At 54.1% G+C, this 24260-nt stretch overlaps 1 protein-coding gene across 2 annotated transcripts in view; it reads left to right on the plus strand.

Annotated features, from left to right (window-relative positions):
- Positions 1-24260, plus strand: part of PLD2 (phospholipase D2) — a 476181-nt gene that overhangs the window by 411399 nt on the left and 40522 nt on the right. For both annotated transcript variants that reach the window (XM_086946231.1, XM_086946232.1), the window contains exons 20-21: positions 2905-2993; positions 19653-19766. In XM_086946231.1, the coding sequence (XP_086802357.1) occupies positions 2905-2993; positions 19653-19766 (203 nt within the window). The remainder of the gene's footprint in view (positions 1-2904; positions 2994-19652; positions 19767-24260) is intronic.

Genomic DNA, 24260 nt, shown 5'->3' on the forward strand with positions numbered 1-24260 from the left:
GCTCTCATTCCCTCCGCAAAAGAATGATTGCGGGAGTGAGGGTCTGGAATGGAAACAGAAGCTGAGTGTCGTCAGCATACGACACTGGCGTGAATCCATATGTTCTCACAATGTCAGCTATATGGGCCACATATAGATTGAATAATGTGGGACTTAGACATGAGCCCTGTGGAACCCCCTTAGTGAGCTCCCTAGAAGTGGAACAGTAGGGGCCCAAGCTGACACTTTGTGAGCGGCCTGAGAGAAAACTCTCAAACCAGGACAGAGCCAGTCCTCCAATCCCCACCTTCTGCAAGCGGGCGAGAAGAATATCATGCAAGACCATGTCGAAGGCTGCAGACAGATCCAACAGCACCAGAATCATAGAGCCCCCTCTGTCTTGTGCCATCCTGATGTTATCTGTGACAGAGAGGAGCGCTGATTCGGTGCTGTAGTTGGGTCTGAAACCTGATTGTGTATGGTCAAGCCCTCCTGATGCCTCGATGAATTTGGACAACTGGGTATTCACATGTTTCTCGACCAGCTTGCTTAAATAAGGCAGAAGGGAAATTGAGCAGAGGTTGGATAGGTCTGTCCATGGTGAGGCCCGGTTCTTATGAATAGGGTTAACTACAGCTCGTTTCCATTCTTGGGGTACCCGACCCTCCCTAAGAGAAAGGTTTATTATTGATTGAATCATAGGGCCAAGCAGATTGCACAAAGAAGCAGCCATTTTGGCAGGCAGGAGATCCAGAGGAGACCCTGTTTTAATATGATTTATCAATGAATTGATGTCATCTAATCCAATCTCCGGGAAGGCAGTGAATGTAGGTGTAGGTATGTCACTATTGTGAGGACTTGATGGTGGAGAAGTACTGACCGCGTTATCCTTGCAGTTAATTACTTTTAGAATTTTTTCCTAAATCAGCTCTATTTTGTTTTCAAAGAATTGGGAGATGTCATCACACAGGGATTGAGAGAAATCATCTGGACTCTCACAGGCTACAGGTTTCACAAATGTCTGTAGAATCCTTTAGAGTTCTTTGGAGGAATTGCCTGCCTCAGTCAACTGTGAAGTGAGACAGTTCCTCTTGGCTAGCCTGATATTTTTGTGGTATAGGGATAGGGCATCAGCATGTTCTTTCCTGCTTTCCTCTGTGTGGTCCTTTCGCTATACTTTTTCCAACCTCCTACATCCCTGTTTCTCTATCCTAAGTTGTTCAGTATACCATATCTCTTGTTTGGATATGGGAAGCTGTTTATGCAATTTCATTGGGGCCAACATGTCAACCGCCTCTAAAAGAGAGGTATTAAACTTAGATAAAACGGAGTCCACATTGTCCGTAGCTAGGACCATGGGTTCTATCCACACTTTCTGTAGGTCATTCAGTGTCACCTTATGCCATTGTCTACGCCATTGAGGCGGAAGGGCCGGCTGTTTATTTGGTTGCAACGCCCTAAGTGGCCAAGGGTTTGCCCAGACGCAGGTCCCTGGATCGCTCTTCCGTAGCTTCCAAGCCATATCACACCGATGAGTCTTAACAAGACCGAAACAGCCTGGGGTTGCCTGTGCTCTTTGCCTGAGGGGTCTGGTCTGTCCGCTTGGGATGGACCGTTCCTATGAGCGGCAGGGTCAGTACTGATTTACATAAGGCGGGCCTTTGTCTAGGGTGGTGCAGTGGGTGAAAAATGGTGGGCTGAAATTCTGCTCAGAGTGACTGCCAGTAGTATGAATATTTGTAACAGTTCCTGCAATCACCTTTCGTGTGTTTGCTGCGGCACCCTAAGTGAGCAATGCTTCATTTGTAAAATAAGTGCTGGTGCCTAAAGTTTCTCTCGGAAGCGTCAGCCTGAGCTGATGAATTCCAGAATTGTGGAACACCACGGCTACGCAGTCTAGATTACGCCTCTCACCTCTTCTTCCACCACCTGGCGCTCCATCCCCTTTATTTCATTATTGAAGGTTCTTTTTCATCTCTGCCTTATCCCTTTGTCACTGTTTTGTCTTCTTTTTTTTACTCCATTCCTTCCTTCCTTCTTTTTTTTTTCTCTTGCTATGCGTCAGTCTGATGAGGAAAGGTAAGTGCCTGTCCCAAAAAATATTGTTTCTGATCACACCTGCAGCCGCCCTCTCAAATGAGCACTGAGCACGTGCTCCTTGCCCGCTGTTCCACAGGCTTGCAAGCGACACCTTACTGACAAAGCCATACAAGGCCGAAACAGGTGTAGGGGTGTGTGCGGTCCCTTCTGCATGGGGTCTCACCTGGCTGTTTGTGATGGACTGTTCCCATGAGGAGCCGGGTCAGTCCTAATTTACATAAGGGGGCCTTGGTCTGAAATGGCACCGTGAGTGCCCAGAATCTTACACAGAGCGATTGCTCATGAATATATTATTTGCAAGCGAAACTCCCATCACCTTTTGTGTGTTCGATGCGACGCCCTTCAAGGCAGGGACTGGGTGAGATGTGCATTAAAGAGGAATCATTAGTTGCTCCAAAAGAGTTATCCTGCCCCAGGATCTCCTGTAATCCAGGGTAGTGTCCTGATTTGTCCTAAAACAGCAGCTCAAGGGTCCTATCATCCACTGCCATGCCTGAACCATGACTGGTTGGCAATGGCATGCTTGCATTGTGATAATCCTGCTTCAGTGAGTCCCACGCTTGCAGCTGCCAGTAAAGAGGCCAGAGAAGCCAGTGCTGGGCCGTTCCTCTCCAAGAATCCGGAGTAGCTGCTTTTCTTCAGCGAGGGACACTTGAGCAGCACCGAGCCGAGAGTCGCGTCTCGCTTGCAGAGGTTCGTGTGATTATATAAGGCCTGTTGAGATGCTGGTGTGAGGTGGAACACAGTTTATTGATCGCTTGGTATCTGCTCCTGCCCCGGCACAGTAAGTCTGTCTCACCAGTTCTCTGTTCTCAATATTTCCAGAACCAGTTCTTCATCAGCTGCGCAGATAGGAAGATGGTCCACAACAAGATCGGGGACGCCATTGTGGAGCGGATTCTAGAGGCGCACAGGTGAGTCCAGGATGCGCGGCAGGGGGGCCCTTTATGAGGAAGTCACTTTAAGCAGGGGTCAGCCAGGTTATGGAAGCTGTGGGGTCTTCTGGGCGGGCTGCTGATGGGGTGGGAAGCAGCAGTTTGACTCACTGGGGTATCTTCCAGAGATGACCCTGCTTCGCCTGTAAAAGCGGGAGGCGGGGTATTCCTTATTCCATGAGGTTCTGATGCTTTATGGTGCCAAATAAGATGACAACGTCACAAATGTTCACTATTGTAATGAGTTCAATTTTATTACCCTTTTTTTTTTAATGTCTTGTCGAGTGGAGGGGGTGGGGCTGGGACCCTCCGCCTTGGACGTTATGGGTCTTAAGCTCCAGGTTTAGAGGTACAGGTGAGCCCGCGCCATGGCTAGGGGCATCTGCAGCCTAATTTCCAGCGGTTGGGGTACCTCCGATGGGAATACACTCCATGCCCGCGTCTTCCTTCACATTCAGCAGCCCAGCTGGGACTCCATACCGGTGCACGCTTCCATGCAAGTGTTGTGCCTCTTAAGAGCTTTGAGTGCCCTCTTTCTTCTGAGCATCACCCAAGCACCGATGCTCATGTGTGATAACCTATGATGAGGCGAGAGGCTCAGTAGAAGTTGTACAAGGCTGCCTCAGAATCCGCATCAAGTAGGAATTGAATGGCAGCTCCTGAGGTGAAAGGGCTTTGCAGCACGAAGTCCTTCTCCGGCTGCTCTTCGAGCTGAACAGGCGCATGCGCTCATATCGCGCTGCTAATGGTTCTAGGAACGCTGCAAGAGCATGAAGGGAACAATTCTCATCTGCAGTGAAAGCAAATCGGTGGAAGGGGCATCAGGTGAGTACAAAAGCGGGAGTCCTGGCTGCGAAAAGATGATGATACCCATCTGGAAGAAGACCAGTCAGTGGCAAACACCAGCACTGCCCCATGTCTGGGGCTCCTCGCGGATAAACCAAGCTCCCAGCGGGACCTGGATGGATCCAAACCTCAAACTATTCCATCAGAAAGCGACTTCAGACCTGTTCAAACATTTGTGCCCTCACCTCTGGATTATGCAGTGAGCGTCCGCGTTCAATGTTTCGTAGACTCCACGCTGGTGCCCGACTAAAGGGCGTACTGCACCCCGTAAAACACCCCTTACCCAGGAGCTGAAGATGCACAAGCACATCACTCCCATCTTGATGGATCTGCCCTGGCTCACGTCCGTGGTCCACCGTTGCAAATCTAGACAAGTGGACACAAGCACACCTCACTGGAAGATGGCAGCAGGTACATGCGTTGAAACATCTATCAATCAAAGACATTTATAGAGCGCACTACTTACCCGTAGGGTCTCAAGGCGCTAAGGGGGGGGGTGCCGTTACTGCTCGAACAGCCAGGTCTTGAGCTTCTTCCTGAAGGAGAGGTGGTCTTGGGTCAGGCGCAGGTCGGTCGGGAGGGAGTTTCAGGTCTTGGCGGCCAGGTAGGAGAAGGACCTCCCTCCTGTTGTCGCTCTACGGATGCGTGGGACTGCGGCGAGGGCGTGGCTGGCTGATCGGAGGTGGCGTTTGGGAGCGTAGAAGTTGATTCGGTTGTTGAGGTAGCTCGGGCCTTGATCGCTAAGGGCTTTGTGTGCGTGGGTGAGGAGACGGAAGGTGATTCTTTTGTTGACGGGGAGCCAGTGCAGGTCTCTCAGGTGTCCGGAGATGTGGCTGTTACGTGGGATGTCGAGGATGATCTATCTATCTATTTATTTATTTATATATTTATTTATTTGTTTATACGTTTTGTATAGCGCTAGCTGGATCCGAGGGTATCCGAGCGCTTCACAGCAGGTACAATTGTGCGCCTTACCGGCGTAGGCAGAATCCACAGCTTGTAAACTTACGACCATTGCATACAAAATTACCATACAGTTCTTGTGGTCAAACGGGAGGGTCGCGGCTGAGGGGTTTGAAACAGAGGAGTTTGTTTGCTGATAGCGGGAGGGGTGTCTATCAAGTAGGGCGAGGTGTGGATGAGGATCCCGGTGATTATAATTCTGAGACGATGTTCTTTCAACTACAACAAGGTTGTGGTGTGTTGTCGAACTTTATCATAGTGTCATGTGTTCTTCCCGTTAAGTACAGGTGCACTCTAGGAAGAGGTCTTTGAGTAGGGTCTTGAATTTCGGGAAATAGGTGGTCGTTCTAATATGGGGGAGGATGGAGTTCCAGATCTTGGGTGCATTTCCGGCAAAGGATTTACTTCTGGTTTTGCATTTTCGAGACTTCAATGGAATGAGAGAGCGTGTTTGAGCTTCTGAGATTCCTGGACTGGCCGGCCAGGTATTCTGGTTTGCCTGTGTGAAGGGCTTTGTGCGTAAGACATGCTGTTCGGAAGTTGGCTCGTTGTTCAATTGGGAGCCATTGCAGCTCCTTGAGTGCGGGAGCGATGTGATCGAATTTCTTGGTTCCTGTGACCATTCTAGCTGCGGCATTGAGGGTGGTTTTTAGGGGGCCTAGGTGAGATTTGGCTGATCCAGTCAGAGGCTGCGATTCAATAGTCCATTCTAGAGAGTTCCAGTGCTTGAGTGGCCTGTTCGAAGTATTTCGGAGGAAGGAAGGATTTTATTTTGTAAAGAAGTTTCAGATTAAGAGACGCGCTTTTGGCGGATCTAGAGATGTATTTTTTCATGTCTAGTTTGGGGTCTAGGGTGATACCTAGGGACTTTACCGAGTCTGTTGGCGTGAGGGTGCAATTGAGGGCATCGACTGCTTTAAGCCATTATTCGATTTGGGGGTTTTCGTCTCTGTTGGAGATGAGTAGAACTTCAGTTTTCTCTTGATTAAGTTTAAGGTGGTTCAATGAGAGCTTTTGTTGAGCGTGCCATTTAGTTTGTGCATGTCGTCCATGGAGGTGGTTTCCAGATAAAGCTGCGTGTCATCCGCGTAAAGCTGGAAGGGGATGTTGGTTTTCCTGAGAAGTGTGGTGAGGGTTCCATATAGATATTGAAGAGTTGGGGAGAGAGTACTGACCCTTGTGGGACTCCTCTCTGATGACGGGTAGTGGGTCGGATTCAAAGTTTTTAATTTGTATTCTATGTGAGCGGTTGTGTAGAAAGGAGGAGAAACAGTTTTGGACCGTCATTTCAATGCCTGCTCTTTCTTTAAGGACTTTGAGGAGCAGGGTATGATCAACTGTATCAAACGCAGCCGATAAGTCTAGGATAATGAGAAGGCAGCAGTGGTCTGAGTAAAGTGATTTGTGTAGATCGTCTATGACATTTAGGATTGCGGTTTCAGTGCTGCATCCCTTTCTGAATCACGATTGGTGTGGGTCTAGTAGCTTGATGTTCTCCAAGTGTTGGGTTAACTGTGGCAGAACACATCTTTCCAGAATTTTGGATAGGAGAGGTAGGTTCGACACGGGTCTAAAGTTGTTCATGTCCTCCGTGTCTAGCCCTGTTTTTTTAGTAGCGGCGTGAATTTGCCGACCTTGAGGCAGTCAGGGATAGTTCCCGAGCTCAGCGAGCTGTTGATGATCTTGCACCAAATTGGGGCTAGGATGTGTTTCAGGTCTTTGGCCAGGTTCTTTGGAAGCTGATCTAGGGAGTGGGATGATGGTTTGACGCTGGCGATCAGATTGACTATCTCTGCTTCCTGAAGGAGAGTGAAGTCAGACCAGTGAGTGGGTGGGTTCACTGGGGTGCTGACTATCATTGCTGGTGTCTTGGTCTCCCTATGAAAGGAGTGATTTGTGCTGAGAGAGAGATCGATCTTGGCGATTTTTTTAGCTGAAAAAGCCGGCAAAGTTGTTGCATTGTTCTTTGGAGGCCACTTACTCGGATGTATTCGATTTGGATGTTGGTCTTCTAATGATGTTAAAGAGTTCTTAGGGTCGTTTTTTTGCATTGTCTAGAGCGGAGCAGAAGAAAGATGTCTTTTTGTACTTAATGTGCTTTCTGTTTTTTTTTTTGTTTCAAGGGCGCCAGGTGGTCTAAGGTGGACGTCATGTTGGAATGGTAGAGAGAGGTGAGATCTGTGGTTGGGAGGTGCTCCGTCGTGTTCGGGAGGAGCGTGATTAATTCTTCTTCAAGGTTGGTCCGTGGGACTTGAGCAGTGTTCCTGAACCATCTGGGAGGAGCTTGTTTTGTGGGTTGAGTTAGCGCTGGTTGGTTGATATGGAAAAGAATAATGTGATGATATAGTCAATAGAGATAGTGTTTCTGTCCGCTATGATTGCGTCCAGTATCGCTCCTCTGTGGTGCGTTTCTTCTGAGCAGTGTTGTATCAGATCATTTTCTAGCAGAAGGCTATTGAGGGATTGGATGAGCGGGTTATTTGTTTCATTCCATCTTATGTTGAGATCGCCCAGGATTATGCTGTTGGCGTTGTTGAGCGCGCAGTGGGTGATTAAGTCCGAGAGCTGCGCCCTGAATTCCTTGGAATTGCCTGGAGGGTGGTACAAGAGATGGCAGAGTATCGATCTGTTTGCGCATTATTTGATGTTGATTGAGAGGCATTCGAAGGAGCTATAAAGGCACAGTGAGTTTTCCGTGATAGAGAAGATACTTTTATGATTGATCGCTAAGCCTCCACCTCTCTGCTTATGTCGGTCTTTGTGGGTTATTGAAAATCCGGGCGGCACCAGTATGTCCATGATGGGATCGGACAAGGTGTTGAGCCAGGTTTCCGTGATGAAAGCTACATCTAGATCATGGGAGAGGATAGCTTCTGCTAATTCTGTTGCATGTTTGGAAGCAGATCTGCTGTTGATGAGCATGCATTTGATGAGGGGTTCTTCTTCGGACTTCGACTTGCTGGGTTGGGCTCTGGTTAGGGAGGTTTGGTGTGCCTGGGGTCTCTAGGGGGGGGATGTTCCCTACCCACTCCTGTAATTACTTGAATCGAGGACTTGGGTGAGGAGTTCAACCGGGGGTCCTGTGTTAAGGCAGGCGGAGTCTCACTCTGTGAAGGCTGTGCGGTGATGTGGTCGGGGTTAGCGGGGTGGTCATAGGATGCGGCAAGTGTGATCGCTTCATGAGGGGAAAGGGTGGGTTTCGTTCTTCTCGGTCTGTCCGCTCGCTTCTCTGTCTCTGGTTTAGTGACGGGCGGACGAGATCTGGGGGTAGCGGGGGTCAAGTTAGGGGGAGCGATTTGTTCGTTCTGGGAAGGGCGAGGTAGGGGGGGCAGCGGGCTGTTGGGTGGGCAAACAAATTTTAGCTAGGGAGGATAGGGTTTCGTTCAGGCCTCGGACCAGGGTTTCGAGCTGAGCTTCCAGAAGGTTGGGGCAATACTACATGTTGTTTGTGTGGGTGGGAGAGGGAAGGTGGGTGGTGCTCTGCGTTGGGGATGAGTGTGCGGTCCTGTCTTGTTGGAAGATGGTGGGCAAGCCCCGTATATCGATGTTTCTAATAGGGTTCGGTGGGGGAACAAACTCTGTGGTTTCAAGCTGAGCTTCAAGAAGGCTGAGGCGATGTGCCAGGTTATTTGTGTGGGTGGGAGGGGGAAGAAGGCTGGTGTTCTGCGCTGGGGAGGAGTGTACGGTCCCGTCTTGTTGGATGTTGGTGGGTGGGCCGCAAGTATCGTTATTTGTAGTAGGATTCAAGGGAAGTGGGTGAGCTAACTCTAGCTGGGTGCTTGGCTGCGCTATGGGTGGTTGTGGGGGCGGTCCGTGGAGCCGTTGGGAATGGGAATGGGGCTCCTCTCTGGTGTGCTGACTATGAATGGTGGTGGGGTAGGGTTGGGCGGCGGTTGGAACCTTCGATGCGGGTGACGGTTGGCGTAGATGTAGTTGGGATGCGGGGGAGGGGCTCTTGGAGAGGACTCGTGCGGGTCCTATGTCTTGATGGGAGTTGGAGTTTACCCGGTTGGGAGGTCCGCGAGTGTGGTGCGATATGGGATGTTGTCCCCTTCAGCGAGAGGAAAAGGAAGTCCAAGAACTCGAGGTTCTCGTTTTATGCCTGTATCAGGATGGTGCCATTCTCAAAAATGGTTGTGGAGATGCAGCCGGTAAGGGTCTGGTGTTTCTGTAGGGAGATAGTTAGTTTGCAGCTGTGAGCTGTGATGGTGGTTTTGGAGACGAGGAGGTGTGAGTTAAGGATGTTGACCCAGTGGTCGGGTCTGTCGGTGTAAAAGATGAAGTCCATTTTCAGCTGCCCTCTAGATGGGCAGTGGTATGCATCTACGACTAGCGTTACAGGGAATTGTCTGATAACTATGAGTTTAAAGAGTTTTTTCACTTTAACAGAGAGTCTGTGGGGGCAAATTATAGCGAAAGCGTTCTGACCGTGGGGAGTTAGGTAGTTAGGGGTAGGGCACAGGTAGTCGTCCGTTTGCATGGCCAGTGGCATCTTGGCTAGGCTGAAGGAGGAGGTGATCTTTTAGTGTGTAGGGGGTGAGTGCCGTGCCGAGGAGGGGGTGGGCTTGATGAGGTGCTAGGTGGTGTAGTTAAAGGGGAAGACACTCTGGAGGATGTTATTCCTTTGGTGGTGTGCCCCCGGTCTCACCCCTTTAGGGTGCACTGCGTGATGAGGGTCCCACTAACCTGATGTTGCTGGGTCGAGGTGAACCTGCTCTCTGTGGGTATTCCCGGTCTTGGGCAGTGCTTCCAGACCAGGTGCTCATCAAGGCTGCTCCATCCTTGCGGCCCCTCGGAGGGGTTCATTCTAGAGTGAGGCCCGCTAGATAGGTCATGCGGCGGTACAAACCTCCTACCAGGAGGATGTATTATCCTGAAGGAGAGAACGGGTGGTAGGGCTATGTTCACCTCCAAGTGGCTAGCCTGCCTGGCACCAGAAAATCTAGGTGCCTGGCAACATCATATCTATGGATTCAATGTTTTCGTCATATGGGCGGCTATTAGCATGGCGATTGGTCAGTCAGTTGGGTAATCAGGAATGTGAGTCACTGCCCTCCCCCATCTCTGACATGTTGTCCATCCAGTCCCTGGGGACGCCTCTCCAGTTCCAGCTGATGGAAACATGACATCAGGACAAGGAAGAGGCTGAGCGAGAAACACTAGATGCCACACCCGCGTCACTGTTAAAGGCAGCAGCATTATTTACAAAGCCATCACAGCCAGGACTGACCCTCCCTGGCTGACGCGCACGCCGCCTCTGCTAGCTCTCAGCGCACCAAGGACACCATCAACCTGGAGGATGAGAAGTGTAAGAAAGAAAAATAATCGGACCAAGTACAAGAGAAACCCAATATATCTGGTGGGAACCTGGGTCACGACGTATTCAAGAAGCAGTGGGTCACTAAAGCCTCAGTTCCACTCTTAGTTTAAAAATGCTCTGTCACTCAGTCATCACTAAAGAATGAATGCCTCAGAACAGCAGGCCTAGCGAAAGACAGATCTCTTTATTATGAGGACCACTTATTAAAAGAAAGAAGCCTTCTTCAGAACAGCAAATAAAGTGTTCTGCACCCACGTACTGACAAATCACCAAAACCTGCTTGCTTTTATACGAAAAACTACAATCGACGTGTGCCCATATAGTCTGTTGTGGTTCACTAATATGGATATACGACACCTTCTCTTATGGTTTAAGCAAGGAGCTAGGCTGTCACGTTGCTGATGATGTTTTGACCTTATTGCCCATTTCAAAGGCCATCATCTGGACATATTTCTTTGGCGAGCACATAAAAAACTGTGCTTTAAGACTAAGCCACCTCCTAGCCATATTTCAGTGGTGCTCACTGGACACAATGCTTTGCTCTGCAGTATCTAATGGCAAAAGATTGATTTGTCTTTCAACTTTGGGGTTCTCCCTCTCTTGAGGTCTCTCAACTCCTGTAGGACAGCGACCCTTTCAGGAGCCTTGTTTTGCTGATGGCGCAATGGAAGGTGCCGCTGTGCGGTGTGGTGTCTATCGCAGAGGTTGACTTATGGAGCAGGTCTGGAGTCCGCTGTAGCTACTTCATCAACAATGTAAGATCCACAAAACGGTGGACTTGCAAAGTTGTATAAAGTCCAAGAATATACTGGTAGAATACATTTTTAATGTGTAAAATAAGGCAAGCCCTATATGAAAGAGGTCATTCCAAGGTACTGTGAGCATGGTATCTGCCTTCATCGTCTTTGTCCTATTTAACAATTTGAACAGGCGGTTGGCGCTCTTCAGGGCTCTGATAATTCCCCTCTCTAGGAGTTACTGGCTAAGAAGAGCGTACGAAGAGCCACGTTTGGTTCTTTGGATACCTGAGAGTTTATTTATGATGGTTTCGTAGAGTGCTTGATCTCATAATGCACTTGTTCATATCTCGCTGTAACTAGGTAGAAACATTGTACAGGCTTCAGAGTAGGAAAAGAAAATGCAGCATTCGATGGATTGATGGAGTCTCCTGGAATGAGGTGAACATCCTCAATCCTCGTATTCAGATTTGATGCCCAGAAGGTTGTATTTATCTGTGTGCTTTCTTGAAGGGTTCGGTAGTAAGAACTTTTGCCAAACAGAGGTTGTTTCGTTCAATCCCCGCTTGCGACTGGGGGGAGGGGGAGGAATCGAAGGTTGGAGCCCCATATTTGCAAGGATCTCCTACAAACGTTAGCTACTAGAATGGTCATTATGGGGTCTGGTGTTGAAAAGCAGAACACGTTTCTGGGCAGGATCTAATGTGGGGACGGTTTTCCTAGTTATGCCGGGTGTAAGCCTTTATAATTCTATGGCGGCACCCACTGGGAGCCAGGAGTGATAGGCTGGACACAAAATCAAACGAAGTCCACTTTATTGGATAACCTCACGCACAGACCTCCGGCTAACAGCAGTCATGATTGTTAACTTCAACAGCCAAAGTCAGAACATGGAATTCCAAACATGTGGGTAAACTAATATAGAATATATGCATATAAAGTAATACAGATTGTATGCCATATACGGTTCTATTATAAACAATGGGGTATTCCCAAATGGTCCCTGGACCTGGGAAGCGGTTATTATAAAGAAACAATGGCCCTGGACCAATTATTCAAGGAAAAGTTAGATTAACAGAATTATCAACTTATTTGAGCTTACATTAATCCGCTCACAAACGTCTGTAAATCCTGAAACAAATTAAAACAAACAGATGTGCAGAAAAACTACTAAGTATTATTGCAATATAATTATTTAGTCATTTAAAGGAACAATCATTAGAGGGTCAAGAAGGTAGGAGAATGTTCTAGGGAACGTGTAAGAAAAAGTGCTCAAGTGTATATACAGGAGTCAAGAGAGCTCAAAGTGTGTAGAAAAGTAAAGGGCCTATATTTACAAGACCGTACAGAACTGATATCCAATAAACAGTTAGATGCAACCTGGCCACATGCAAATGATTCATTTTGTTGGACAGGCCACATGACGGGCCGCTCTCCCCCGGCTCGACCAGGCCCGAGCCCAGTCACGCAAGCACCACACACCACCATTGCACGCCCTGCGTCCCCTCAGGGACCCCTGCCCTCGAACATGATAACCTCGTGGGTCCGATCCACTGCCGGCCCATGCACCCAGCCCGGGCCGCCATCTTGGACACCTCGCCACGAGGCCGCCTGGCCCCCGATCGACCTCAACCCTGGGCCTAGCCCAGCCTCAGACAATCCGGCACCACCCTCCACCCAGGAGGTGAGCGGGCTACTTGGCAAGTCAATGGGAGAAAGAGGTGCCGATGGCTCTCCCCCCGCCCAGTGCCGCTCGCCCATCGCCTCCCCGGGCGCTGGCTCCACCCCCCTGCTGGGTGTCTGGACTCCCTCATCCCGGACCTCCCGACCTCCAAGTGCGAGGGTCCGGACATCAAAGCACGCCAGCCCTATAACTGGGGCAGCTCCAGAGCAGGAAGTCAGTTGTATCTTGGAGTCGAGAGACGTAAGAGGAACTCATCCTGGACGGACTACTGGCGCTGCCGTAGCTCTGTCCTGTGCACCATCGTCCTGCCTGTTGGCGCTGCCACAGCCGTCGTAACCTTCATTCTTCATCGTCGTCCGGATCTGCTGGCGAGGCCGCGGACCGTTGTAACCGTCATCTTCATCGGGACCTGCTTGGCTTCTCCACGGCCCGTCGACCATCCTTCATCCATCTCGGGACCTGCTTGGCTCCTCCACGGCCCGATCAGCAACCACGCCGAGCTCGAGGATTGAGAGCTATTTAACTCATTGGTAACTAAGACTGTCCCGCTACCCTTTCTCCTCAACCAGAGATCAGAACCGAGGGGACCCCTGAGTCCAGACCTCCTTGTATCATAACGACGTAACCTAAGAATTGCATATAAAGTCTCGTTAACCTTCAATCTTGTGTGGTGTCCGTCTGTGGGGGGGGAAGTTACTTACCTGTACAGTCGTTGGAGACGGCTCTCCCTGGAGACCTCTCCCCGTAATCTCGGCCGACCCTCCCGGTCCGTCTAACATTGGTGGCCAGCGGCGCGATCCGAATCACCGCATAACGTACAGAGAGTAGCTCACCCCACAACGAACAACAAATGTCGACTAAAGAGAGCGGATCAACTGAGAAGTTCCAAATGGAAAAACTAGAGGAATACAGCCATCGTGAACTAAAGCAGTTCTGCATCGAACTAGGTATCGCTACCACCGGACTAAGTACCAAGGACGATTTTAAGCATGCCCTAGAATCTTGGGCAGAGACCGGGGATGTCGAAGCCCCTGAGCAAAGCACCGCGAAAAATACCAACACGGCCCCTGAGGGGCAAAGAACCAGTCTCTCGCAAGACGAGATCCAAGAAAGAGAAAAAGCCCGACTACACGAACTCGAAATGGCCCGACTCAAGATGGACATAGAACTCAAATTGGCCGAGCAAAAAATAAACTTAGAGCACCTTCGCCTCCGAGAAGAAAGAGAGGAGAAACAGAGGCAAAGGGAGCTCGAGGAAAAAAGACTAACGTACGAGCACGAACGGAACCTAGCCGAGATCAACCTGCGCAAACAAAATAAAGAGTTAGGGGTGCCCGACAGACCGTCCACCCCAGGGACCGCGGAGAAAAAAGTGCACATCCCCAAGGATGTGGTCCGAGAATATTTTCGAGAAGACGACATCCAGCAATGGTTTAAGGCCTATGAAATCGCGATGACTGCGCACCGGATCGATAGAGCCGACTGGGGAGCCGGCCTATGGGGCAAATTCCTCAATGAGGGCCGCGATACTCTGTTACAGCTCCCAGACCACCAGATGACCTCCTACGACCATATGAAAGCGGCCCTCCTCACCCGCTATGGCCTCACGCCCGAGATGTACCGTCAGAGGTTCCGAGACTGCACACGCATTCCAGGTACAACTTGGGTGGACTATGTAACGTACTTTAGCCGAGCCTTCGAAGGCTGGATCAGAGGGAACAACGTCACGACCTACGAGCAGCTGTTCAATCTGATGGTATGGGAGCATCTGTCCAACAATTGCTTCATTGAACTACGCCAACACCTCCTCGACAGCAAGTTAACCGATCCCCGGCAGCTCGCAGCCGAAGCTGACCGGTGGGAGATCACCAGAGTGGGCCGGAATGGATCCTACGAGCAGAACAGGAACAACAATGGTCACTACCGACCCAGAGGAGGAGGAGGGGGCCAAGGACGAGGAAGAGACAATACTCCGGCCGCCCCCGCTACCAGCACCACCCCCCCGGCCAACCGGGGCAGCACCCCGGCGCGACCGGGATACAGAGCCAATGTTACATGTCACCGATGCCAACGAGTCGGCCACTATGCAAACGACCCAAGCTGCCCGCAGTATCAGAGTCCAAGACCCCGCCAGGTGGCCGCCGCGGCACTAGGGGAAGAACAGATCTCCGAGGAACAAGAAACAGGCGAGCAAGAGTATCAAGAGTGGGAGCCAGCCGCCATGACTCTCGCGTGCTTAGGGGGAAGAGACATGGTCCCGCGGGTCCCCCTACCCGCTAACACCCAGAAGTACAGCCAATGGGTGAGCATCAATGGACAACGGGCCGAAGCCCTTCGAGACACCGGGGCCAGTGTGACAGCCGTCCGCTGTCATCTGGTGACCCCAGAACAATATCTACCGAACGTTCTCTGCCCTGTGCGATCAGCCGACAACTCGGAAAGTCTGTGTCGGATGGCCTGCGTCCCCTTTGAGTGGGGAGGGGTCTCCGGCATGTTGAAGGTAACGGTCCGAGACGACGCCCCCGTGGAATGCCTCCTCGGAAATGACCTGGAAAGCTCCCCGTGGGCAGCCGTGGAGCGAAAAGAACACTTGGGGATGTTGGGCGTCCCAGACTGGGCGTGCGTCACCACCCGGTCCATGGCCGCCCGTGCCAACCATCACCCGGAAGAACCCGAATGGCCGGCGCCACCGCCTCCGGTCGCCCCCGCCGAGACCCCCGACCATGGCATCCCCCTCGAACTTGCTCAACCTTCCGACCTCGCTAATCTTGATCAGTGGGCTCAAGAAGGGGGACCCACACAAGAACAATTTCGTCAGGAACAGAAGACCTGTCCCTCCCTTGAGGGACTCCGACAACAAGCGCTCGCCCAAAGCGCCGGGGATACCTCCGGAACTCATTGGGTCTACTGGGACAATGATCTATTGTACAGCGAGCAACGAATCGCCGAGCTGGGGGCCAACCGAGTACTAGTGGTGCCCCTCCGCTTTAGAGACTTCCTGCTAAACCTGGCCCACGATGCCCCCCTGGCAGGGCACCTGGGACAGGATAAAACCTACAGCCGCCTAGTGACCCACTTCTTCTGGCCCAAAATGAGAAACGATGTGCACCAGCATTGCCGATCTTGCCCCACGTGCCAAGCCAGTGGGAAGAGCGGCCGCAAATTAAAGGCTCCCCTGCAACCCTTTCCAGTAGTCACAACCCCATTTGAGAGGGTCGGGATAGACATTGTGGGACCCCTGGACCCGCGTACAAGACAAGGCCATCGCTTCATCCTGGTACTAGTGGACCACGCCACCCGCTACCCTGAGGCTATTCCTCTCCGGACCGTGACAGCCCCAGTGGTCGGCCGGGCCCTGATGGGGATCTTCTCCCGTGTGGGGTTCCCCCGGGAAGTCGTCAGTGACAGAGGCACGAACTTTATTTCTAAATATATGAAGTCCCTCTGGCAACAGTGTGGGGTCACCTACCGCTTCACGACCCCCTATCACCCCCAAGGAAACGGACTTGTTGAGCGGTTCAATCGCACGCTAAAAGGGATGATCGGGGGATTGGAAGAGCCCCTCCGTCGCCAGTGGGACGTGCTGCTGCCGTGCCTCCTCTTCGCCTACCGGGAGGTCCCACAGAAGTCCCTAGGCTTCAGCCCCTTCGAGCTGCTCTATGGGCACCCAGTACGGGGGCCACTCAGCCTGATCAAAGAAGGCTGGGAGATGCCTCCGGCCAAGAGTCCTCCAGATGTCTTCCGGTACCTCCTCACCCTCCGCAACCAGTCCCGGCGGTTCAGAGACCTAGCAAAAGCCAACCTAGAGGCCAGTCAAGAGGACATGAAGAAATGGTATGACCAGAACGCCTCATCCATTGAATTCGAGCCGGGGCAACAGGTCTGGGTAATGTCCCCCACAGAACCGTGCGCTCTCCAAGACAAATGGACGGGACCCTTCAAGGTAATCGAGCGCAAGGGTCCTGCCACCTATCTGATCGATATGGAGTCCGCCCGGAATCCGCTCCGAGTCCTCCACACCAACAGACTGAAACCCCACTTTGCACGAACAGAACTCAGCCTCTTGATGGCCACAGACAATGGGGTTGAAGACGACTCCGAGCCTCTCCCTGACCTCTTGCGGACCCAGGAGCAAGACGGCTCCGTGGATGGGGTCCGACTCTCGGAGACCCTCACCAGAGAACAACGGCAAGAGTGCCAAGCCCTCCTATCACGGTTCGCCAGTCTGTTCTCCCTCACCCCGGGTGTCACTTCCTGGTGTGTGCACGATGTGGACACCGGAGACAGCCCTCCTATCCGCCACCGGGCCTACCGCGTACCTGATCGGGTACGGGCCTGCATCCAGGCGGAAGTAGCTAAGATGCTCACGCTCGGGGTCATCGAGCCCTCAGACAGTCCATGGGCCAGCCCGGTCGTACTGGTCCCCAAAGCAGCCGCCCCCGGGACCACACCAGAACTCCGGTTCTGTGTCGACTACCGGGGCCTGAATGAAGTCACCAGAACGGACGCACACCCCATCCCCCGGGCAGATGAACTGGTCGACCGAATGGGCGCTGCCCGCTACCTCAGCATCTTCGACCTGACGGCAGGTTATTGGCAGATCGGCCTCACACCCCGAGCACAAGAACGCTCTGCCTTCTCCACCCCCGATGGCCACTATCACTTTACGGTCATGCCCTTCGGCATGAAGAATGCCCCAGCGACGTTCCAACGGCTCGTCAATCAGGTCCTGGCGGGGCTCGAAGAGTTCAGCGCCGCCTACCTGGACGACATCGCTGTGTACAGCCACCATTGGACCGAGCACCTCCACCACCTCCAAGCAGTGCTGCAAGCCCTTCAGCGAGCTGGCCTCACGATCAAGGCCAGCAAATGCCAAATTGGACAAGGGTCGGTGACCTACCTCGGACACCAGGTGGGAAGCGGCCTAGTGGCCCCCCTACAGCTGAAAATTGCCGCCATCCAGAACTGGCAACCCCCTGTCACTCAAACTGAGGTGCGAGCCTTCCTGGGCCTCACGGGCTACTACCGAAGGTTCGTGAAAGACTATGGTACCATCGTGGGGCCTCTCACCGAACTCACGTCAAAAAATCAGCCCAAGAAGGTGAACTGGACCCCAGAGTGTCAAGCGGCGTTCGACCAGTTAAAGGCCGCCATGTGTTCCGCTCCTGTGCTCCAGGCCCCAGACTACAGCCGGGAGTTCGTCGTCCAGACGGACGCCTCCGACCAGGGCATTGGGGCGGTCCTGTCCCAAGTGAACACCGAAGGCCTCGATCAACCGGTGGCCTTCATCAGCCGGAGACTCCTACCCCGGGAACAACGCTGGAGCACCATAGAGAGGGAAGCCTTCGCTGTGGTATGGGCCCTCAAGAAGCTCCGGCCCTACCTTTTTGGCACCCACTTTCGGGTGCAGACTGACCACCGACCCCTGCAGTGGTTGATGCATATGCGGGGGGAAAACCCAAAATTGCTACGCTGGTCCATCTCCTTACAAGGTATGGACTTCACAGTCGAACACCGGCCTGGGTCCGACCACGCCAACGCCGATGGCCTGTCCCGGTTTTTCCGCCTCGACGAAGAGAGTCCCCAAGAGGATGGGTAACTCTCCCCGCCTTCAGCTGGGGGGGACGCATGTTGGACAGGCCACATGACGGGCCGCTCTCCCCCGGCTCGACCAGGCCCGAGCCCAGTCACGCAAGCACCACACACCACCATTGCACGCCCTGCGTCCCCTCAGGGACCCCTGCCCTCGAACATGATAACCTCGTGGGTCCGATCCACTGCCGGCCCATGCACCCAGCCCGGGCCGCCATCTTGGACACCTCGCCACGAGGCCGCCTGGCCCCCGATCGACCTCAACCCTGGGCCTAGCCCAGCCTCAGACAATCCGGCACCACCCTCCACCCAGGAGGTGAGCGGGCTACTTGGCAAGTCAATGGGAGAAAGAGGTGCCGATGGCTCTCCCCCCGCCCAGTGCCGCTCGCCCATCGCCTCCCCGGGCGCTGGCTCCACCCCCCTGCTGGGTGTCTGGACTCCCTCATCCCGGACCTCCCGACCTCCAAGTGCGAGGGTCCGGACATCAAAGCACGCCAGCCCTATAACTGGGGCAGCTCCAGAGCAGGAAGTCAGTTGTATCTTGGAGTCGAGAGACGTAAGAGGAACTCATCCTGGACGGACTACTGGCGCTGCCGTAGCTCTGTCCTGTGCACCATCGTCCTGCCTGTTGGCGCTGCCACAGCCGTCGTAACCTTCATTCTTCATCGTCGTCCGGATCTGCTGGCGAGGCCGCGGACCGTTGTAACCGTCATCTTCATCGGGACCTGCTTGGCTTCTCCACGGCCCGTCGACCATCCTTCATCCATCTCGGGACCTGCTTGGCTCCTCCACGGCCCGATCAGCAACCACGCCGAGCTCGAGGATTGAGAGCTATTTAACTCATTGGTAACTAAGACTGTCCCGCTACCCTTTCTCCTCAACCAGAGATCAGAACCGAGGGGACCCCTGAGTCCAGACCTCCTTGTATCATAACGACGTAACCTAAGAATTGCATATAAAGTCTCGTTAACCTTCAATCTTGTGTGGTGTCCGTCTGTGGGGGGGGAAGTTACTTACCTGTACAGTCGTTGGAGACGGCTCTCCCTGGAGACCTCTCCCCGTAATCTCGGCCGACCCTCCCGGTCCGTCTAACACATTTGAATTATATATTCTAAAGTTGTAAGGAGAGTTTCCTTAAGGCTGTAAACCGGGGTAATGGGGAAGGGGAAATTGGTCTAGGTGCGGTAGGGTATAGCGTCGACGTTTCAATCCGGCTTGTCGGCAAACAAGGGACTTTAATACCTCAGCCATGCGAATCTTCCTTGTCCTGAGAGCCTTTCTGAAGGTGTCCGGGTTGGCCATTCACTAAAACATCATTAATGCCAGAATTGTGGTTTATTAAACCTTTATTTAGCAGCAGCAATTGATGAAAGCTGGGGAAATGCTCAGGCTGTGCCAGTTGGGATCCATCTGACCCGGTTTGTCTTTTCCCTTTCTGAAACATTACTAAAGCTGTAATATGTGAGAACCCTGTTTTCTGTGTTTCTGTTTTTCAGCGCGAATAAGAGATTCCGGGTGTTCGTGGTCATTCCGCTCCTGCCCGGATTCGAGGGGGACATCTCCACGGGAGGAGGGAACTCCATCCAGGCGATCCTGCACTTCACGTACAGGTGAGGGCGTGGGCCGGGGTGACGTGATGCCGCAGGAAGAGCGCACGGAGCGGGGGAAGGGTGTCCTTGAGGGTGGGAGGATCCTACGTTGGCCCAGCTCGACTCAAATACTACTGTTGAGCTCGGGTCATTGAAGGAACATCAGGCTGGAGCTCCCGTGGACAGCACCGTGGACAGGGGGCACGTGGGATGCGCCGGGACAGCTCCGCGGGAGGGAGCCACGCGCTGTATACATATTATTATTATCATTATTATTATTATTGTTGTTGTTGTTGTTATTAGTGCAATAACAGTGCAAGGGAAAACAGAAGGGTGTCCTCGAGGGTGGGTGAACCCTACGTTGCCCCGCGCTCAGGGAGACCAAGAGGGCCTGTGGGGAAAGTAACCCTACTATGAGCAGGGGAGGGTGTGGTGGGGTCAGGGGAGGGGGCTGCACACTCAGGGCACTGCTTGGGGGGGGGGGGGCTGGGATCGAGACAGAGACCGCTCCACCAGCTTGAGTGCGCTCAGCGACAACTGAGACTAAGAGAGCAGGAGGGGAAGGTGGCCCGGGGGAACCGTGAGCAGGTGAAGGTGGCCCGGGGGAACCGTGAGCAGGTGAAGATGGCCCGGGGGAACCGTGAGCAGGTGAAGGTGGCCCGGGGGAACCGTGAGCAGGTGAAGGTGGCCCGGGGGAACCGTGAGCAGGTGAAGGTGGCCCGGGGGAACCGTGAGCAGGTGAAGGTGGCCTGGGGGAACAGTGAGCAGGTGAAGGTGGCCTGGGGGAACAGTGAGCAGGTGAAGGTGACCCAAGGGAACCGTGAGCAGGTGAAGGTGGCCTGGGGGAACAGTGAGCAGGTGAAGGTGACCCAGGGGAACCGTGAGCAGGTGAAGGTGACCCAAGGGAACCGTGAGCAGGTGAAGGTGACCCAAGGGAACCGTGAGCAGGTGAAGGTGACCCGGGGGAACCGTGAGCAGGTGAAGGTGACCTGGGGGAACAGTGAGCAGGTGAAGGTGACCCAGGGAAACCGTGAGCAGGTGAAGGAGACCCGGGGGACCGTGAGCAGGTGAAGGTGACCCGGGGGAACCGTGAGCAGGTGAAGGTGACCCGGGGGAACCGTGAGCAGGTGAAGGTGGCCCGGGCGAACCGTGAGCAGGTGAAGGTGGCCCGTGGGAACCGTGAGCAGGTGAAGGTGGCCCGGGGGAACCGTGAGTAGGTGAAGGTGGCCTGGGGGAACCGTGAGCAGGTGAAGGTGACCCAAGGGAACCGGGAACTGGTGAAGGTGGCCTGGGGGAACTGTGAGCAGGTGAAGGTGACCCAGGGGAACCGTGAACAGGTGAAGGGGACCCAAGGGAACCGTGAGCAGGTGAAGGAGACCCAGGAGAACCGTGAGCAGGTGAAGGTGACCCAAGGGAACCGTGAGAAGGTGAAGGTGACCCGGGGGAACCGTGATCAGGTGAAGGTGACCTGGGGGAACCGTGAGCAGGTGAAGGTGACCTGGGGAGACGGACCGGGAGGGTCGGCCGAGTATAAGGGGAGAGGTCTCCAGGGAGAGCCGTCTCCAGCGATCGTACAGACAAGTAACTTCCCCCCCACAGACGGACACCACACAAGGATAAGGTTAAACGATACTTTATCAGCAATTCTTCGAGTACGGTTAAATGATACAAGGAGGTCTGGACTCAGGGGTCCCCTCGGTTCGGGTCTCTGGTGGGGAAAGGGGTAGCGGGACAGTCTTGTTACCAATTGGGTAGATGGATAGCTCTCAATCCTCGAGCTCGGCGTTCTAGATGATCGGGCCGCGGCGGAGCCAGCAGGTCCCGAGATGGTTGAAGGTAGCGACGGTCCGCGGCGGAGCCAGCAGGTCCCGATGAAGATGGTGGTACAAACGGTCCGCGGCCACGCCAGCAGGTCCCGACGACGATGAAGGTTTACGGAGGTTACGGCAGCGCCAGCAGGCAGGACGATAGTTCACAAGGAGGGACTACGGCAGCGCCAGTAGTCCGTCAAGGATGAGTTCTTCTCTGCGTCTCTCGACTCCAGGATACAACTGCCTTCCTGCTCTGGAGCTGCCTCAGTTATAGGGCTGGTGCCCTTTGATGTCCGGACCCTCGCACTTGGAGGTCGGGGGGTCCAGGATGAGGGAGTCCAGACACCCAGCAGGGGGGTGGAGCCAGCGCCCGGGGAGGCTGGGGGCGAGCGATACCTGGCGGGGGAGAGCCATCGACACCTCTTTCTCCCATTGACCTGCCAAGTAGTCCGCTCACCTCCTGGGTGGATGGTGGTGCCGGGATGTCTGAGGCCTGGCCAGGCCCAGGGTTAGGGTCGATCGGAGGCCACGCGGCCTCGTGGTGCAGTGTCCAAGATGGCGCCCAGGTCGGGCGCGCGGGCCAGTAGTGGATCGGGCCCACGAGGTCGATATGTTCAGAGGCAGGGGTCCCGGAGGGGACGGAAAACGTGAAGTGGTGGTGTGTAACACTTGAGGGACCGGGCTCGGGCCTGGTCGGGCAGAGGGGGAGCGGGCCCTTCATGTGGCCTGTCCAACAGTGAGCAGGTGAAGGTGACCCAGGGAAACCGTGAGCAGGTGAAGGTGACCCGGGGGAACCGTGAGCAGGTGAAGGTGACCCAGGGAAACCGTGAGCAGGTGAAGGTGACCCAGGGAAACCGTGAGCAGGTGAAGGTGACCCGGGGGAACCGTGAGCAGATGAAGATGGAAGCACGCACAGGTACTCTGGAAGCATCAGATGAGGAACTCCGGGCATATTGCAAGCCCCTTCTGTGCTGAGGGATTTCTAACCCCCCCCCCCCCCAGAGGTCCCTAAACCATCAAGCTCCCCCCCCATTCTGCCAAAGGCCAAGGAAAATCTCTAGCATATCGGAAACTCTGGGTCCCCTCATCACAATATGCAGGTGGGGAGGGGGTCGCACCCCATTATACATTACACCACCGAAGGAAGGAACAGATGGCACAGGCTCGGGAGCACTCCGGGACAGCACTGTGAGCAGAGAGGAGGTGTGGTAAGAGCCCCAGGCAATTATGTGCAAAAGCAATGATGTGAGAAAGTGAAGGCCAGGCTGGGGCAGGTGCAGCACACTCAAGGGGTTGTCTTTGTACTACGGCAAATGAAAGAACAGCTCTGTGTTCTCTTGGACTGTTATGGGCAAGAGAGCGGGCAGCAGAGTGCCAGAGGGGATGGTGTGCAAGAGAGCAGGCGGTACAAGTGCCAGAGTGGATGCTGTGCAAGAGAGCGGGCGGCAGAGTGCCAGAGGGGATGGTGTGCAAGAGAGCAGGAGCCAGAGTGCCAGAGGGGATGGTGTGCAAGAGAGCGGGCGGCAGAGTGTCAGAGGGGATGGTGTGCGAGAGAGCGGGTGGTAGAGTGCCAGAGGGGATGGTGTGCAAGAGAGAGGGTGGCAGAGTGCCACAGGGGATGGTGTGCGAGAGAGCGGGTGGTAGAGTGCCAGAGGGGATGGTGTGCAAGAGAGAGGGTGGCAGAGTGCCACAGGGGATGGTGTGCAAGAGAGCAGGTGGTAGTGTGCCAGAGGGGATGGTGTGCAAGAGAGAGGGCAGCAGAGTGCCAGAGGGAATGGTTGCCAGAGAGGAGGAGGCAGAGTGCCAGAGGGGTAGGTGTGCAAGAGAGTGGGCAGCAGAGTGCCAGAGGGGATGGTGTGCAAGAGAGCGGGCGGCAGAGTGTCAGAGGGGATGGTGTGCAAGAGAGTGGGCAGCAGAGTGCCAGAGGGAATGGTTGCCAGAGAGGAGGAGGCAGAGTGCCAGAGGGGTAGGTGTGCAAGAGAGCAGGAGGCTGAGTGCCAGAGGGGATGGTGTGCAAGAGAGCAGGAGGCAGAGTGCCAGAGGGGATGGTGTGCAAGAGAGCAGGAGGCTGAGTGCCAGAGGGGATGGTGTGCAAGAGAGCGGGCGACAGAGTGTCAGAGGGGATGGTGTGCAAGAGAGCAGGAGGCAGAGTGCCAGAGGGGTAGGTGTGCAAGAGAGCAGGAGGCTGAGTGCCAGAGGGGATGGTGTGCAAGAGAGCGGGCGACAGAGTGTCAGAGGGGATGGTGTGCAAGAGAGCGGGTGGCAGAGTGTCAGAGGGGATGGTTGCCAGAGAGGAGGAGGCAGAGTGCCAGAGGGGTTGGTGTGCAAGAGAGTGGGCAGCAGAGTGCCAGAGGGGATGGTGTGCAAGAGAGCAGGAGGCTGAGTGCCAGAGGGGATGGTGTGCAAGAGAGCGGGCGGCAGAGTGTCAGAGGGGATGGTGTGCAAGAGAGCAGGAGGCTGAGTGCCAGAGGGGATGGTGTGCAAGAGAGCGGGCAGCAGAGTGCCAGAGGGGATGGTGTGCAAGAGAGCGGGCGGCAGAGTGTCAGAGGGGATGGTGTGCAAGAGAGAGGGCGGCAGAGTGTCAGAGAGGATGGTGTGCAAGAGAGCAGGAGGCAGAGTGTCAGAGGGGATGGTGCGCAAGAGAGAGGGCGGCAGAGTGCCAGAGAGGATGGTGTGCAAGAGAGCAGGAGGCTGAGTGCCAGAG

The sequence above is a fragment of the Lissotriton vulgaris genome, chromosome 12 (genome assembly GCF_964263255.1).
Source record: "Lissotriton vulgaris chromosome 12, aLisVul1.2, whole genome shotgun sequence".
NCBI lineage: Eukaryota > Metazoa > Chordata > Amphibia > Caudata > Salamandridae > Lissotriton > Lissotriton vulgaris.